The sequence below is a fragment of the Nannobrachium achirus genome, assembly GCF_963921795.1.
Source record: "Nannobrachium achirus genome assembly, chromosome: 20".
In the NCBI taxonomy this organism is placed as follows: domain Eukaryota; kingdom Metazoa; phylum Chordata; class Actinopteri; order Myctophiformes; family Myctophidae; genus Nannobrachium; species Nannobrachium achirus.
This window is the reverse complement of record NC_137827.1, coordinates 32,860,135-32,876,304: the sequence shown is the minus strand read 5'-3', so window position 1 is coordinate 32,876,304 and position 16,170 is coordinate 32,860,135. Positions and strand designations below refer to the sequence as shown.

At 46.4% G+C, this 16,170-nt stretch overlaps 1 protein-coding gene across 1 annotated transcript in view; it reads right to left on the bottom strand.

Annotated features, from left to right (window-relative positions):
- Nucleotides 1–16,170, bottom strand: part of LOC308305703 (traf2 and NCK-interacting protein kinase-like) — a 133,825-nt gene that overhangs the window by 26,565 nt on the left and 91,090 nt on the right. Inside the window, exons 14-19 of the mRNA XM_080750539.1 lie at nt 13,663–13,854; nt 7,517–7,681; nt 6,366–6,638; nt 5,685–5,791; nt 4,841–4,956; nt 217–314 (exon numbers count right to left, since the gene is read on the bottom strand). Of these exons, the coding sequence (XP_080606665.1) occupies nt 217–314; nt 4,841–4,956; nt 5,685–5,791; nt 6,366–6,638; nt 7,517–7,681; nt 13,663–13,854 (951 nt within the window). The remainder of the gene's footprint in view (nt 1–216; nt 315–4,840; nt 4,957–5,684; nt 5,792–6,365; nt 6,639–7,516; nt 7,682–13,662; nt 13,855–16,170) is intronic.

Below are 16,170 nucleotides of genomic sequence, written 5' to 3'. Positions count from 1 at the left end.
GAGAGAGGAGGAGAGAAGACAGAGAAAGAGAGAACCAGATGAACAGCAGGGACAAAAGGACAGAGAAGGCCAGTCGAAAATTCCAGAGGAGGAAAGAGTAATGAGCACAACCATGGTAGAGAGTGTAGTGTGTGTGTGTGTGTGTGTGTGTGTGTGTGTGTGTGTGTGTGTGTGTGTGTGTGTGTGTGTGTGTGTGTGCGTGCTAGAGTGACTCACTGCAGGTCTGCTGGGTCTCGCTGACTCTCGTCCCTCGTCCTGTTTTGGCTTAGCCTCCTGATTGGCTCCTGGGGGGGATCCTTCATGCTTGGTTTGACCTATCAGGGCGAGAACAGAGTTTTACGGTACACACACACAAAACACTTTCCTCCCAAAAAACACAAACACTTCTGCAGCTTCTATCAGTGTAAACAGGGATAATAAAAAGAAAACATTGTGTACAGTCTCACTTGTCAAACGACTCATGTAAACAATATTCAGTAAGTATACACAAGGCAGAGACAGGAGTAGAAAGAGCTGCTCTGCGCTGAACAAACTGCGGGTGTTTGTGTCACGGGCACGTCATGAGGTTGGCCTCGCCATCTCGTAAGTGTCAGTCTTCACCGTCGGCAGGCTGTGACTATACTAGGGATGGGACGATATGAAAATTTCATATCACGATTATTGTGTCAAAATAAATCGCGATTTACAATATTATTACGATAATCCAAATCCATTATCTTGGGGCGGAACATTTGCCAAAGATCTACAGATCTACAAGCTCACAACGCGTCGCATCGCGACACGTTGTGAGCTTGCAGATCGGCAATTTTTTGGCAAAGACATTTGAGAGTGAAAAAAAGACTGTATCAAGCAGGGCAGAAAATTCACGGCGGCCACGACGGCCATGGCCGTCGTTGCCCCTCTCTTTGGCCGTGTGCCCCTCAAAAAATGACATGCCCAAACGGCCACAGTGGCCGTGGTGCCCCGGCGCCCACAGCAGTCCATTAACTGCTTTTTACCGTTTTTTCCTCTGCGCGATTTTCCAGTCATTACGGTAACAGCAGTGCGTGGTTGGCTGAGCTCCTCACATGACCAGTAGTAGATTCCATTTACGCTCGTAGTAGCAGCATAGCAGCCGCCGCATAGTGGAGCTGCCGGAGTCCCGCGACACAGTGTTTATACAACTGCACAAAAACATCACCGGGCTAAACGGGAGTTTTATCTAACGCAGCCTGTTGAATAAATCCGAATGTGCGAACGAATGCTTTCAAACGGAGCTCTGCTGAGCTCAGGACAACAACCAAAATGCAGCGCTAAGGGAACCAAAAGCTATTCTTTCCCCAAGATGCTGAGCTGTCAGAAAGTACATTATTGTTGAGAAAGGATCACTCCGCGAACGGGAGGGAGGAGTTTGTGTGCGTGTGTGCGTGCGTGCGTGCGTGCACAACACATGGCCAGTGGTGGAAAAAGTACTCAAATGTTTTACTTAAGTAAAAGTATCAATAGCCTACTGCAATGTAGAAATACTCTGGTTGCAAGTAAGTCCTCAAATTCAAAATATACTTGAGTAAAAGTACAAAAGTATTGGTATCAAAATGTACTTAAAGTACCAAAAGTAAAAGTACAAAATGTTTGAAAATAGCAGATCTACAAGCTCACAACGCATAGTTATGAGACACATCTTGAGCTTGTAGATCTGCTATTTTTTCTATAAGCTTGGTTATTTTCAAATAGCCTAAATAGGGCTAAAGTGGTTCATGTATGTTTAATAATATTATAATTTATATATGCAAAGTAACTGGTAACTATAAAGGTTTCAAATAATTGTAGTGGAGTAAAAGTACAATATTTGGATCCGAGATGTAGTGGAGTAGAAGTAAGTGTTAGAAATACTCAAAATTACAATAAACAATTAAGTACAATACTTAAGCAAATGTACTTAGTTACTTTATACCACTGCACATGGCAAAACAAACAGGTTCTTGATATTTATTTAATTGAAAGGTATTACATTAAACCTTAACGTTTAAGCTAAATTAACTATGACTGTGGCGTGGACTTAAAATCATTGTTATGATGGCCTTCCTGCCCTGGCACTTGGCCTTTGTGCCCTAAAAAATTTGACAACACCAAAGGCCAATTGGCCTTGCCCCTAAACTGACGAAATTCCAGGCCTGGTATCAAGTACGTACAGTATATTATAAGTACCTTTTACCAATTATAGAGGGTTCAAGTGGTACCGGATATGCAGCCCGGCAAATAAAAGGTGAATTGATCCCAGTGCATGACAGAGAACGATATCACGTTAAATTAAATCTCCACGACACGATTATCGCGAGTGTTTTTTATCACGATAAACGACAACAACGTGTATCGTCCCATCCCTAGCTGTGACGAAGCTTCTTCTTGCAATATACAGCGAGACATGCCTCTCCTGCCCCTCCCCCTCCCACCACTGTGGCATGTGTTTGTCAGCGGGACATCCATGCATATCTGTTATGTCCCACTGGTCGGTGTCTGACACATCTCACTGTGGTCGCCTCTCCCTCCCCGCCTTCTCCTGTCTCTCTCACTCCTCCTCTATCTTCCATTGCCAGATTGCCTCAATCTCCCCCTCCTTATCTCTCCCTCGTTTCCTCTCTCTCTCTCCATCTGCGCCTCGGGAGAAGGAGTGCAACAGGGCACAGCGGACAGGTTGAGCGGCGCAGAACCAGGAGCTGACATCATCCCACAGCTACACGTCGAGGCCCCCGGAAGCTTGCAGGTTTGTCTGTGCGCGTATATTTATCCCCCGGCTCCACCGGGCGTGTCGAGCGTCGCGTCAACGTCAGCGCTGGGAACGCTCCCGTTTTAATTAATGAAGGGTGCTCCACTGCCGACGCCAACGGCGGACGCTCAAATTCGCCCCGGTTCATTTTTTGACACCGTCCAATGCCGGCACGACGCCGTCTTTTTGGTGGAGCCCTAGTCTTAGTAAGTATGTGGTGTGTGTGGTGTGCAAACGGTTATGTGCACGTGTCGGCGTGTGCACAGGTGATAGTGCATAGTGTGATTTTCTTTTTCTCCTTTTTTAAAAAGATTTGTTTTGGGGCTTGTATCTCTTTATTGATAGGACAGTAGACTGACAGGAAATGGGGAAAGAGATGGGGAGTGACACACAGCAAAGGTCGTCGGTATCGAGAGTCGAACCCGCGACACACTGTCAGGCATCAGAGCCCATGTGGTATGCGCCTGGACCACTAGGCCAGATGTGAATTATCACCTCATTCACATGTATGCACATGTATGTGAAGTGTGTGCCCTCACATACAGTACCTGAACTGTGTGTGCTTTTTATTTGCACAAACACTGTACACTTAAACGTGCAATATCATGTATTATACAACAGGTAGTCGGGCTCTCAATGGAAAACAGGCTCTCCAACCGTGCAGGTAATGAGCACTACTGCACGGTCTCATCAAATAAAGAAATCAGCTGCGTTTGTCACGAAAGAGAGCAAGCACGCCTCTCTCCCCCCACTATGCTAGGTGGCTAGGCTAGCGGTTTTCATGTGAAGTTCAGGGACATAGTAGCTAAATGAGGCATTAAAAAATTACAAATTCCTATTGTATATCTTAATTACAATGAAATGAAGTTTTTTAAGGGCAACAGTTATATAATCGCAATATTACACGAGAGGGTGTGCATTATCGCGGTTATTTGTCCCTTCACTCCTGCCTACCTTTTCATGTGAAGTTCAGGGACATAGTAGCTAAATGAGGCATTAAAAAATTACAAATTCCTATCGTATATCTTAATTACAATGAAATGAAGTTTTTTAAGGGCAACAGTTGTATAATCGCAATATTACACGAGAGGGTGTGCATTATCGCGGTTATTTGTCCCTTCACTCCTGCCTACGGAACTCGCCTGCGGCTCGTTCCTGCAGCAAGACTGTCGGGCCAAATAACCGCGATAATGCACACCCTCTCGTGTAATATTGCTTAATTTGTATGGAAATGGTTGTGTGTTTGTGTTGCTTGTATCAGGCTGGCAATTGCAGTTAATTAGTGATAATTGGTGAGAATTGTGGGTCATAAAGGAGGTGTCTACTTGGCCTCGGGTAAGCGAGTGCCAAGTGTGACTGTGTGCTGTGTGAGTATGTGAGTCTTCACCAGGGACGTGCTGGCCGTTGGGAAAAGCAGTTGGGAAAATTCCCGAACGGCCAGTTCATTCCCGGCCGGTCCCGGCCGGCCATTAGGAAAAAATTTAAAATAAAATGTCGGCCTTTGTTCCATTTTGGGGGCTGGGCCGCCAACAAAGTAAATTGTCACTGTCGGCCAGAAACCTCTTATCTCCAAGTTTCAAATGTATAAATCTTTTCGCAAAGCAAATCCCTGCTTCATCATACAAGGCCGTCGCACAAAAGTAGTGAAAACAGCAGATCTACAAGCACACAACGTTCGCGGTGCGAGGCGTTGTGTGCTTGTAGATCGGCTGTTTTCGCTAGTTTAAATCATTTTTTAAAATGATAAATACAAAACAAACGGTTTTGGACATACAAGGTTTCCACCCGACAACGACGAAATATAACTCATGTAATTGGCCCACTGGCTTGTCACTTGTCATGATCTGAAATGACAAATCTTTTGAGTAGCAGCAGCGCTATAGAGAGAGATATCAGGCTGGCAATTGCAGTTAATTAGTGATAATTGGTGAGAATTGTGGGTCATAAAGGAGGTGTCTACTTGGCCTCGGGTAAGCGAGTGCCAAGTGTGACTGTGTGCTGTGTGAGTATGTGAGTCTTGCGCAATGAAGGCCTCTCCAACTCTTTTTTCCCGGGCTGAATCATGGGCCCAGCATGTCCCTGGTCTTCACGTACCTCTCCTCTCGGTGGAGCCTCCCTGTGAAGAAGGAGAGGAGGAGGACGAGGAGTTGGAGGAGGTCCTCTGCAGTACGGCGTCCAGCGAGAGCTCTGAGCGCCGCAGGTCTGGGTTACTGAAAACACCACGAGAACCTCTGTTTAGGGCTGTCACCATTATGACATTTTACACAACCATTAATTGTCACATAGATAATTGCACTTAACGATTTAATTGTGTTCTTGTTGCCGAACACTGGAGCATATGAATAAAAATTACATTTCTGTTTGCTTTGAAGTAGCACCGGGCAGATATGACATATAACCTAAATATACAAAGGAATGACTTGCATATTTAATAACTTTATTCTTTATACATTTATAGTGGAAATAGCTGATCTACAAGCTCACATAAAAATTGTGACAGGCCTACTTCTGTTCAGTCTGTGTACTATTCAAACCAAGGTCTGGGTTACTGAAACACCATGTTTCAGTCTGTTCAGTCTAAGTAATATTCAATATGCACGTCACTGTTGTAGAGGCCACATTTTTGACAAGCTTAACGACTTGTTAAGCTTGCCTATTCTGGGGGGAATATTTGCCAAAAAAAAGTGTTAAAGTGTTTAATGTTCTTACACAGCAAACCCTGCAGTACTTAATGCTAAATACTGTACATAACAGGCACGGCAGAATAATGACTTACATGCATTGATGAGCAAACATGAACCCAGAGCTAACATGAAACCAAAGGAGTGCATTTTCCTCGATATTGAGCGAATAGCCATAATTAAAAGAGCTGGGGGGAGGCTATTCCTGGGCAATTTTAGGATATTTTCAGGATAATTCAAGTTTATCTGATCTTTACCTGGCACGTATGAGCTGGGATCCACTGCGGGGTCCAAGGCCTACTCCTCCATTAGGAGAATTCTTCCTCACCAGGGCTGGGGAGATAGAGGTGGTCCTGGCAGGCACCTGAACACATACAAAGAGAAACACCATTACAACTTGCTTTTCATTATAGGCCTTTCTTTTGACATCCGGGCAGAAATGTGCAGTGGTGTATAGTACATTTACTTGAGTACTGTACTTAAGTACAATTTTGATGTATTTGTACTTTACTTGAGTATTTCCAATTTTAGTCATTTTACCTCTACTCCACAACATCTCGGATCCAAATATTGTACTCCTACTCCACTACATTTATTTGAAAACTTTTACTAGTTACTTTGTAGATTTTGATTATTATTACAAAATTACATACATTAACAACTTCAGCCCTGTATACATTTAGGTCAGGGTTCCCCAATTAGTTTTCCCCAAGGGCCGAATTATGTCTAGGGTACCAAGCCGAGGGCCACAACATTGCAGCGGGCGACGGTGGCGTTCCCGCTACTCCAGCGACAGTTCAGATATTGTCGTTGTTGGGTGAAAATCTTGTATGTCCAAAACCATTTGTTTTGCATTTGTCATTTTAAAAATGATTTAAACTAGTGAAAACAGCCTCGCGATTGTTGTGTGCTCTCCCAATATGTGCTCTCCTCCCCACCTTGGGTGGGATGTCTTCCTCTCTCAGCCAGGCGGTCCTGTCCCTGTCTCTGTCTCTGTCCCTCTCACGCTCGTCCCGGCTGGTGACGCGAGGCGGGGGGGTGGGGTTGTCGGAGGTGGGGTCTGAGTTCTGGCGAGGAGGCATCTCAGGCCTCTCACGCGGTGTGCCCATGGCAGCCGCTTCCCCCAGGGCCGAGCCGGTCGTCTGGTCCTGGAGGGACTGGGAGCCCGACATGGAACTACTATGGGTCTTCACCGGAACCAAGTGGGCCATCTATGGTGGGGGAGGGAGGGAGAGAGAGATATATAGATAGAGGGATGGATGAAAAGATAGGGGGAGATGGGGAGACAGGACGAGAAGGAGGGAGATTTGGAGGAATGGAGACAGACAGATGGAAGGAGAGAGACGGAAGAATGGAAGAACGGAGGGTAGGAACAAGAGAGTAAGACATGGAAGAGAGAGAGGGTAAGAGGAGAGAGATTGAGGGAGGGGAGAGGAAGTCAGCGGATGCATATGTGGAGAAAGGATGAAACAGAGGGACACAGAGGGAGCCAATGTTAATTTCTGCCACACACCTGGTGACATGAAAAGCCCACCAAACTCTCTCTCTCACACACACACACACACACACACACACAGGGGTGTGGCACCAAATTCTGGGCCCTGGGTACTTATACGATACAAGCTCACAGCGTAGCACAGAGTGCCGCGCTGCGAGCTTGTAGATCTGCTATTTTTGAAAAATTGTCTTTGAATATTTCAAATCCTAAGTTGTTTCTATGTCAGTGGTGCTCAAACCTTTTCATGTGAAGGACCCCAAAATGATACGTATTTGGCCACGGACCCCATCTCAAAATATTTAGTTATAAGGACCCCCCCAGAAGCAAAATGTTTGTTACAAATGTTCGTTTAAAAAATACATACATTATGTTCAAAGATTTGCACACATTTTTACGACTTTTCAAAAATAGCAGATCTACAAGCTCGCAGCGCGGCACTCGGTGCCGCGCTGTGAGCTTGTATATCTGCTATTTTTCAATAGCTAAAGTATAAAATAATTAAGGCCCCTCCGCTGTGGGCCCTAGTAATTCAGTCCCACTCCCCTTCCCCCCTTGTGACTCCCCTGCACACACACACACACACACACACACCTGTGGCTCAATGGAGCGGTGGATGGGTGGGGTGCGGGCGGGCTGCATGCCCCCGCTGCTGAAGGACTCGGAGCGGGGAGGGAGGGAGGGGTCGGAGATGCGGTTGGACACTTTGTGCTGCAGCGCTGGGGAGCTCTGTCTGTTCAGCTTAGAGCGCTCCTCCACCTGGGACGGGACAGGTCACACACACACACCACTGTCACACACAGGACGTACAGCATGGCACACGGCCCGCCATCACGCTAGGGTCACTCTAGACATGGGGTATAGGGAGGGACTACCCAACAGACAGTCTCAACTTCACAACTCTGCGGGACAGCAAGGTTTTGTGATAAATAGGACGTGTGTATGTGTTGCGTATTACTCTGTATGGGCCTGACTGTAACTTTCCATGGCCTCACAACTTACCATGAGGCTCTGATGTCAAGTTAATTGAGTGTATTATAGTAGTTCCCATGTCTTTTCTATTAAAAGCTCTATTGTGAAGAGTTTTTTTGTCCATTTGCAAACTTCCAAGGAAGAGGTATTTCATATCACGCCAACTTCCAAGGAAGAGGTATTTGATATCACGCCAACTTCCAAGGAAGAGGTATCTGATATCATGCCTGCGTGACCAAGCATCATGTGTGTGCGGGTGTGTGGAATGCTATCATATAACATTCCATGCCCTGGCACCATCTATCTCCCTGTTTCATCTGTCACCCGCATAATCAAGTGCATTTCTTTATGTCTGGGTTTGTGTGTGTGTGTGTGTGTGTGTGTGTGTGTGTGTGTGTGTGTGTGCGCGCGCGTCCCAAATACAGTTGAGAAGTGAGAGGGTCTGAGGGCTATGGTGTACAGTGGGGGGAAATCCCTAATCTGGATGCCCCAAACCCTGACCCCCAGTACACATACAATACGTACTGGGGGGGTTGCAGTGGTATTCTTTGGGAGGCTTTGTGTAATGCCCCCATGAGCCATAATCTAGAGAGATTATCCAGATTATGACCCGGGCCAAAAGGAATACGCACCGATGTGTCATTTCTAAAAGCATTGTTAGTCGCCCGCTCAGGGGTGCCGGTGAGGTCATTAAACACAAACGCAAGGGAAGACAAAACAACAACAACAATGAAACGTCTATGGCGATCTACAAGGCACCAAGAGCTACTGTTGCGATCGGAGTCGGATCATTGCATGTTCATCTGTGGAGTCATGCAATCACAGGTTAGCGGTGGCATCAGCTGGTGCTCTTCTACAAGCAAAAAGGAAAGGGAAGAAGGATCCTGCAACCTAGTGTAGAAGCTAGAAGAGAGAGAACTGCTATTAAAAGATATGATCCCTTTGCAGTGGGAAAGGCTTTTGGGTGTTGGTTTGCCTATATACGATACTGCGCTTGTGTGTGTGTGTGTGTGTGTGTGTGTGTGTGTGTGTGTGTGTGTGTGCGCGCGCACACCTTTTCCTTTAGCTTATTCCACCCAAAAGCTCAATCCTTAAAGCAGAGAGAACATCAGAGGTAAAGGTTGGAGAGATTAATTCATGGTAATAAGAGGTGATTAATTTTGGTCGCTCCTGCAACTACACCAAGAAAACACCCATTTCAACAGGAAGAGAGGAGGTTGGGGCAGGGGGGGGGGCATGGAAGGAGGTGAGCGAGTTGGAGGAGTGAAAGGCCATGGCCAAACGACACTGACTGTCGATCAGACCCTGGAGGGATCCCGCCACCGGTTGGCCAGCACCCATCACCGAGCCGCGCGTTGATAGGCCGGTTGACTGACCGTTTAAGAAAGATGACTGGCGGGGTTCCTCAATGACATCGTCAAGGTTAAGGCTCGCCCCAGTGGGTTGTGGAATGGCAGGGGTTTGGTTCAGGGGTAACAAGATGGATGTGTGCGGGGGTGTGTTGGGTGGGGGTGGGGGTACTTCTGAACTTTGGTGGCTCTCTTTGGGCTCACAGTTCCAGAATACATACAGATATTAAGGGTGATAAATAATGTCATAGTAATTCTGAAAATGCAATAAGAGTAAGTAAAATAATTACTAAAATAATGAACCTACAGGGTAGGTAGTGATAAATATCTGTACAATATTTACAATACAGATATGCACAAAAGCGTGTGTATGTGTTGTGTATGTGTATGTGTATGTGTATGTGTATGTGTATGTGTGTTTGCGTGTGCGTTAGAGCATTCACCAAGTATTCAAATATTCGAATATCAAAGTCACTATTCGATGTTGTTCACCGAAGTCGAATATTCGCTTATTTTTATTTTTTTATTGTTTTCTCTTTAAAAAAAAATATAGTTTATAAAGCTTGGCTAGATAGGAAGTCATAAGAATGAGTTGTCAATGCCCCTGATGGATGAATGTGTTAATGCTCTATCACAGGGGTTCTCAAACCTTTTTAGGCTGTGACCCCCAAAATAAACATAATAATTCATAATTTGAACTGGGACCCCCACCCTGACAAGCACTTGGAATTGTAGGTATTACATTTAATGTGACTCGGTTCCACAGAAATATTGTGAAAATAGCAGATCTACATGCTCACAACGACTCGCGTTGCGAGGCGTTGTGAGCATGTAGATCGGCTATTTTCACAATGTTCGCCTCTTGCTTACTTAATATTTTACAGTTTGGCCAGTCCTGTCGAATATTCGACTATTCGAATACTTTGAGGTCGAATAATTCGAATACTAAAAATCACTATTCGTGAATGCCCTAGTGTGTGTGTGTGTGTGTGTGTGTGTGTGTGTGTGTGTGAACAGGGTCCTAATACCCTGCCACAAAGGGTCTGAGATAAAGGTTAGTCTGGGAGCCAAAGGGGGAGCCACAGGGCGAGGGTTGAGGAGTACAGTATGGGGACATTTGTGGAGATGAACAGGTGGAGGAGACTTTGGCAGGAGAGTAACCCATTGGGGACTGTGACCTTCCAGAGCTCTGCAAATATATGGGGGAGGTGGTGTGAGGAGAGCCACTCCGTGTCCTTCGCACATCCGCAGAACGACTTCGCCGTTGGGACCTGTCGCTGAAAGCCTGACAGTTTGCCAAGGATGGGGAGCTAGCAATCAACTGAGGAGAGCTCCCATACTCCCTCCCCCTCGCACCCCCACACACCCAACCAGGATCAGGTACTTGGAGGAAGCCACCGGCCCTTCCTGGGTCAAGGAATTGACCGTGCTTGGGTGAGCGGTGTACCCTATGTAGCAGGGAGCGGAGAAGACAAGCAGGGCTGGATTGGGAGAGGAACGAATTGGGAGAAGTGGACCGTGTCGCCAGACTCTCCTGGCTGATGGCCGACCTCATACCCTTCTGCCACACGTCTTCCTCAGGATCTACATCTACGTCTATTCTATAGCACGGCGAGTGGGGCCTTGCTCGTGTTTGGTCACTAACCGGTTTGATTGCAGAGCTGGAGACAGGGCTACATCCAGCCTGAGGTTTCTGGGCCAAACCCTGGGCCTGGGATTGAGAGTGAGGGGCTTGGGGCTGTGCAGGCCCCTGGATGGCTGCCTGGCTGGGGGCAGAGAGAGGCCTGTCTCTGGGCCTCTGGCAGGGGACAGCTGCAGAACCTGGAGTCTGACTAGAACCATCTTTCGGGCCCTTAATGGCGCCCTGGTTGGTAACCTGGTTTGGGCCCGGTTTGGGCTCAGGGCTGCGGCCCTTCTGACTGAGGTTCTGCGCCCTCAGCTCTCGGACCTGCTGGCTGATCTCCTGCTTCAGCCCAGGGTCCAGGGGACCGGCGGGGTCAAGTGAGATGCGGATATGAGGGGGGAGGTGGGTGGAGAGGAGCTGAGCGGCATGGGAGGGGGTTCGCCTAGGGATCTGGGTTCTGGGCTGGCCCTGCGAGGAAGAGGACGACGCTGGTTGGTTGAAGGACTGATGATGTCGTAGAAGGGGGCGGGGCGGGTTACCACGAGCAACCTGTTGCTGCTGCTGCTGCGGTTTCAGGACCTGGAAGCCGAGAGTCACAGGAGGGTTAGCTATCAAAGCACACATACATAGTGACACGCGTATAGTACACACACACACACACACAGACTGTCAGACACACGTCACATAAAAGTGTCTTTCAACACTCATAACATGGATACACACATGTTCACATTCTGCCTTTTGAACATCAAGGCAGCATCATTGCGATATTGTCTTGGTTCCTCATTCAGCACCTACAATACAAGCAAGGTTCTAGTGAAAGGGAATCCTTCCTGTTCTCATCTTCCCTCACCTCTTGGGAAACCTGCAAAAGATTACGTTAACAATCCAAGAAGGCAATTAGAGATATAGTGTGTGTCTCTCTCTCTGTGTGTGTGTGTGTGTGTGTGTGTGTGTGTGTGTGTGTGTGTGTGTGTGTGTGTGTGTGTGTGTGTGTGTGTGTGTGTGTGTGTGTGTGTGTGTGTGTGTGTGTGTGTGTGTCTGTGCTACTGAAGCAGTAGTTTTCAGCCTGCAGTATGGAAGGCAAGCACCCTCCTGTGTGTGTTATGAGACAGTGAGTGTGCACATGGTGCTCTCAACATGCTTATAATAATCATAAGACCGATGATATAAACATAGGCTACTTTAACTTTTTGATGTTGTTGTTGTTGTTGTTAATTTGAGGTTCGGCACTCGCTACATTGTTGATCTTACATAAAGAATGGGACAATTTCCAGTCGAAGCAACATCAGTAAAGGCATGTCCATAGTCCAGCAGCCAATCGTGGCACAAGGACAGATTAGAGCCTTCCTAAAATGTGTTTTGAAATCAACCTGGTGGAGTCAGATACTGTAGGCCATTTCTTAGTAGAATTTGTAAGGATCCTGCTCGTTCCTTGTGTTGTCTCATTCTGAAGATGTGAGGCTAGTTGTATTTCATTAACATTTTTGTAGAGACCTTTTCACACCTGCTTACACTGCAATTTGAACAAAGTCAAGTTGTTGGACTGTAACTACAATAGCATTACAGTGCATGCCTCTGAAAAAAGGCAAAATTGTTTTTGTTTTCTTCACAACACAGATGAGTGCATTACATTTGTCTACGCTGCCAACAAAAGACAATTGATATTGCACTGGTTAAATAAATGTGTTGTAATTCGATGCCTTTGTATGTTTTGTTATGGTCTAAAGGTGCATATTTTAAGATATGAAAAAACATAATAGCTTAACATTTTCAATGTTTGAGTCCATTGGCTCTAATAAAATTAACCATTTGGATTACTACTCTGGGAATGTCCATATTCAGACCACCATCAGGCCTCTGTCACTGCGACTGAGTTTGTGGAGCTGGTGCAAAGATGCATCAGCACATGAATAATTAGTGCAACACAAAGCTACCATTTATAGTTTGCCATATGGATGATTGTATTCAGATGCAAAGCAAAGGCAGACTGTAGTCAACTGCAAAAATGTATGGGCAATCTTAAGACGGGCAGATAGTGGGCACAATTGCTGCGCAATCATAGGCGCTATCAGTGGACACAATCCACTCTTTGTGAATTCACTGTCGAGAGTGTAAGAAACGCACTAGTAGGGTCACCCCTTTCCAAACAGTGGATTACTCAGATACTTGATACTTGACACTCTTCCCACATGGGCTGCTCTGCAAGCCTGCGTTGTCAACATGCACGCATTCAGGGGCGTCACACCAAATTCTGGACCCTGGGTACAAGGATTCACTGTGGGCCCCCCATGAATGTTAACTATTGAAAAATAGCAGATATACAAGCTCACAGCGCGGCACCGAGTGCCGCGCTGCGAGCTTGTAGATCTGCAATTTTTGAAAAATGTGTGCAAGAAACCTACTGTATGTTTCCATGTCAGTGGTGCTCAAACTTTTTCATGTCAAGGACCCCCAAAATGACATGTATTTGGCCACGGACCCCTATCTCAAAATATTTAGTTCCAGGGACCCCCCCAAAAGCAAAGTTTGAGTTACAAATGTTCACTTAAAAAATACATATATTCAAAGATTTGCCCACATTTTCACGACTTTTCAAAAATAGCAGATCTACAAGCTCACAGCGCGGCACTCGGTGCCGCGCTGTGAGCTTGTATATCTGCTATTTTTCAATAGCTAAAGTTACTAGGGCCCCTCCACCTTGGGCCCTAGTAACTCAGTCCCACTTTCCTCCCCCTTGTGACGCCCCTGCACGCATTGCACATGAACTGCCGGGGGGGGGGGGCGGGTGTCACCTCTTTGGCCCAGGCGGGCTTGTCACTGGGGTTGACAGCATCTTTGTAGTGGTACAGCTGCTTCTTGTCTGCCACTCGGCCCTCCTGCTGCTGCTGCTGCTGCAGAGACACAAGGTAGGCCCTCTCCTGCTGGAGCTGCCTCTGCAATCGCTCGGCCTGCCGCTGCTCCTCGATCTGCTTACGTTTGTACTCCTGCAGCGAGCGAGGGAGGGAGGGAGGGATGGAGGGAGGGTGGAGGAGGAGGTGAGAGAGCGAGAAAGGTGGAAATAACAACAAGAGGAAATACATAAAGAGGAAATGGTTGCTATGACGTGATCTTTTAGCCCACGGCTGACCTGACCGGGGTCAAATAGCACTCATGAAATAGTTCTTAACATTAGCTTGGACCTGTTTTGGTTGTCCAGATCGGCGAGGCTAATTTACTTTGCGTAAAGTCAACCGACTTCCTCCGAATATATTTTTATACATCTTTCCAGTTTCCTGGCACTGTGTTGTTCTCTGTGCTGACGCCCCACTGAGGTGGCATAAACAAACCATGGAAAGTGTATTCATCTGCTGACTGACCCAGGTCATTCACCGCCTGCTGACATAACTGGCATATGCTCTGATCATGCAGCAAAGTTTGGACAAGCACATTGCCCAATGGGATCAAACACATGGCATGCTGCCTTCGTTTCACAATAACAAGTTTGACAAAGGATGAGAGGGGCAGATCAAACAAAACGCAAATGAGGTTTTGGCAAACGTTTTAAAAGTATAAGACAGACAGAAGGGAGAGAGTAAGGAAACAAGGCAGGAAGGAAAAAATGCAAGGAATGCAAAAATGATGGGTCACAACACATTGTGGATTCCATGTTTGAGCAGTGGAGGGATGTACTGTAGGAAGGTTCATCGCACAGTTCTAGGATATAAACATGGGCCGGATCTCAAAAGGCTTGTCTTTGCGTCATCTCCCTCTGCCTCGCTACCTTTTATTTACCATTTAAATGTGCGTAGAGTCATCTACAAACTGGTGGAAAAACAGGCAAAATCTCTCCTGCAAATGCCTCAAACCCATTTAAGCGGAGAGTTGCCAGCCTAGACAATTTGTCTTATTTGGGAGTGCTGTGAGAAAACAATCAATGTCCCATTTTCACCCAGCGTTGTGTGGGCTGGCCTCATTTACTTCATCAAAACAATGTTATCTGTTTTGTTTTCCGCCCTCAGGAGATCCAGCCATGTTAATGATACATGCAGTGGGTGATTTGACCAAATTGATCAGGGTGCGGGAAAGATGATATTGTCAGAAAAGGCAATCTCTATTTCCCCCCCACGCTCTACCCCTGTACTGTAATGTTTTTCCTTGCTAACAAACCAAATGCATTACTTAAGAGTTTGAGTTGAGAAGCTACTATATCCTCATTCAAAACACCCTCTGGATGTACAGCATGGAGTTGGCCAAACAGACGTTAGTGCCTAGAATCGAGCGTTAACACTGAAGTCTAGGTGCACGAATGTAAGAACACTCACCAGCTGAAAACGGGCCGGCTTCTGCCATTGTCAATGTATAAAGCCAGCAGCAATGAAAACATTTTTCGAAACGATTTTCTCAAAGAAACAACTTTTTCCATAAAGTTATTATCAGTGTGTACAGCCCACATCAGTGGCTGCACCAAGTACTGCCAGAGATGCCATGGGTGCAGTTGTTAATGTGGTACGTATTTATTTAATGAGAAAAAAAAATGTTTTATTCAGAAATGATGCTGATTATCTTCAAGACTTAATCGCTGCTGGCTTTGTACTAACGGCAGAAGGGGATCTGTTTTGGGGAGTTTGCTCGCTTATACATGCTGCTGGTTGTTTTCTTTTACTTTTAGAAAATGTTGCCGAAGCTAGACTTCAGTATCACGACACAATGCAGACACTGCCGTTTGTCTGGGCTACAGTATGGAGTGAAGGGGGTAGGGCAGAGGTCTTCAACAGGGGGTCCGGGACCCCTAGGGGGTCCTCAGAGTTACTACAGGGGGTCCTCCAAATCTTTGAGTGATAGGAACTTTTTTTTCTTCTTTTTTATATTAACCACTTGAACCCTAGTGTTCATTTTCTGAGAACTTCAGCCAAAAATAGCAGATCTACAAGCTCATAACGCCTCGCGCTGCGAGGCGTTGTGAGCTTGTAGATCTGCTATTTTCGGCAACGAGGTTTGGTGTAGAGTGGAAAAAGAGCAGACTAAGTACAGAGTGAAAGGTCAATTTGTTAAGTATTGATGGTTCAAGTGGTTAAATATCTGACAAGTGTCAAAATACACTGATGATTGTGCCGTCAAACAATGAAAATATGGAATCTCCGAAAAAGGTGGTGGGGGTGCCTGCTTCATCTTTCTCTCAGCTAAGGGGTCCCTGGCCTGAAAATGTTGAAGACCCCTGGGGTAGAGGGCCACACATCACAGGGTACAGCAGTAGTGTGGGGGGTAACAGAGCGCCCCCTTCTGGTTACCAGCAGTAAAGCCTGCTCCTGTAACAGCTGCTG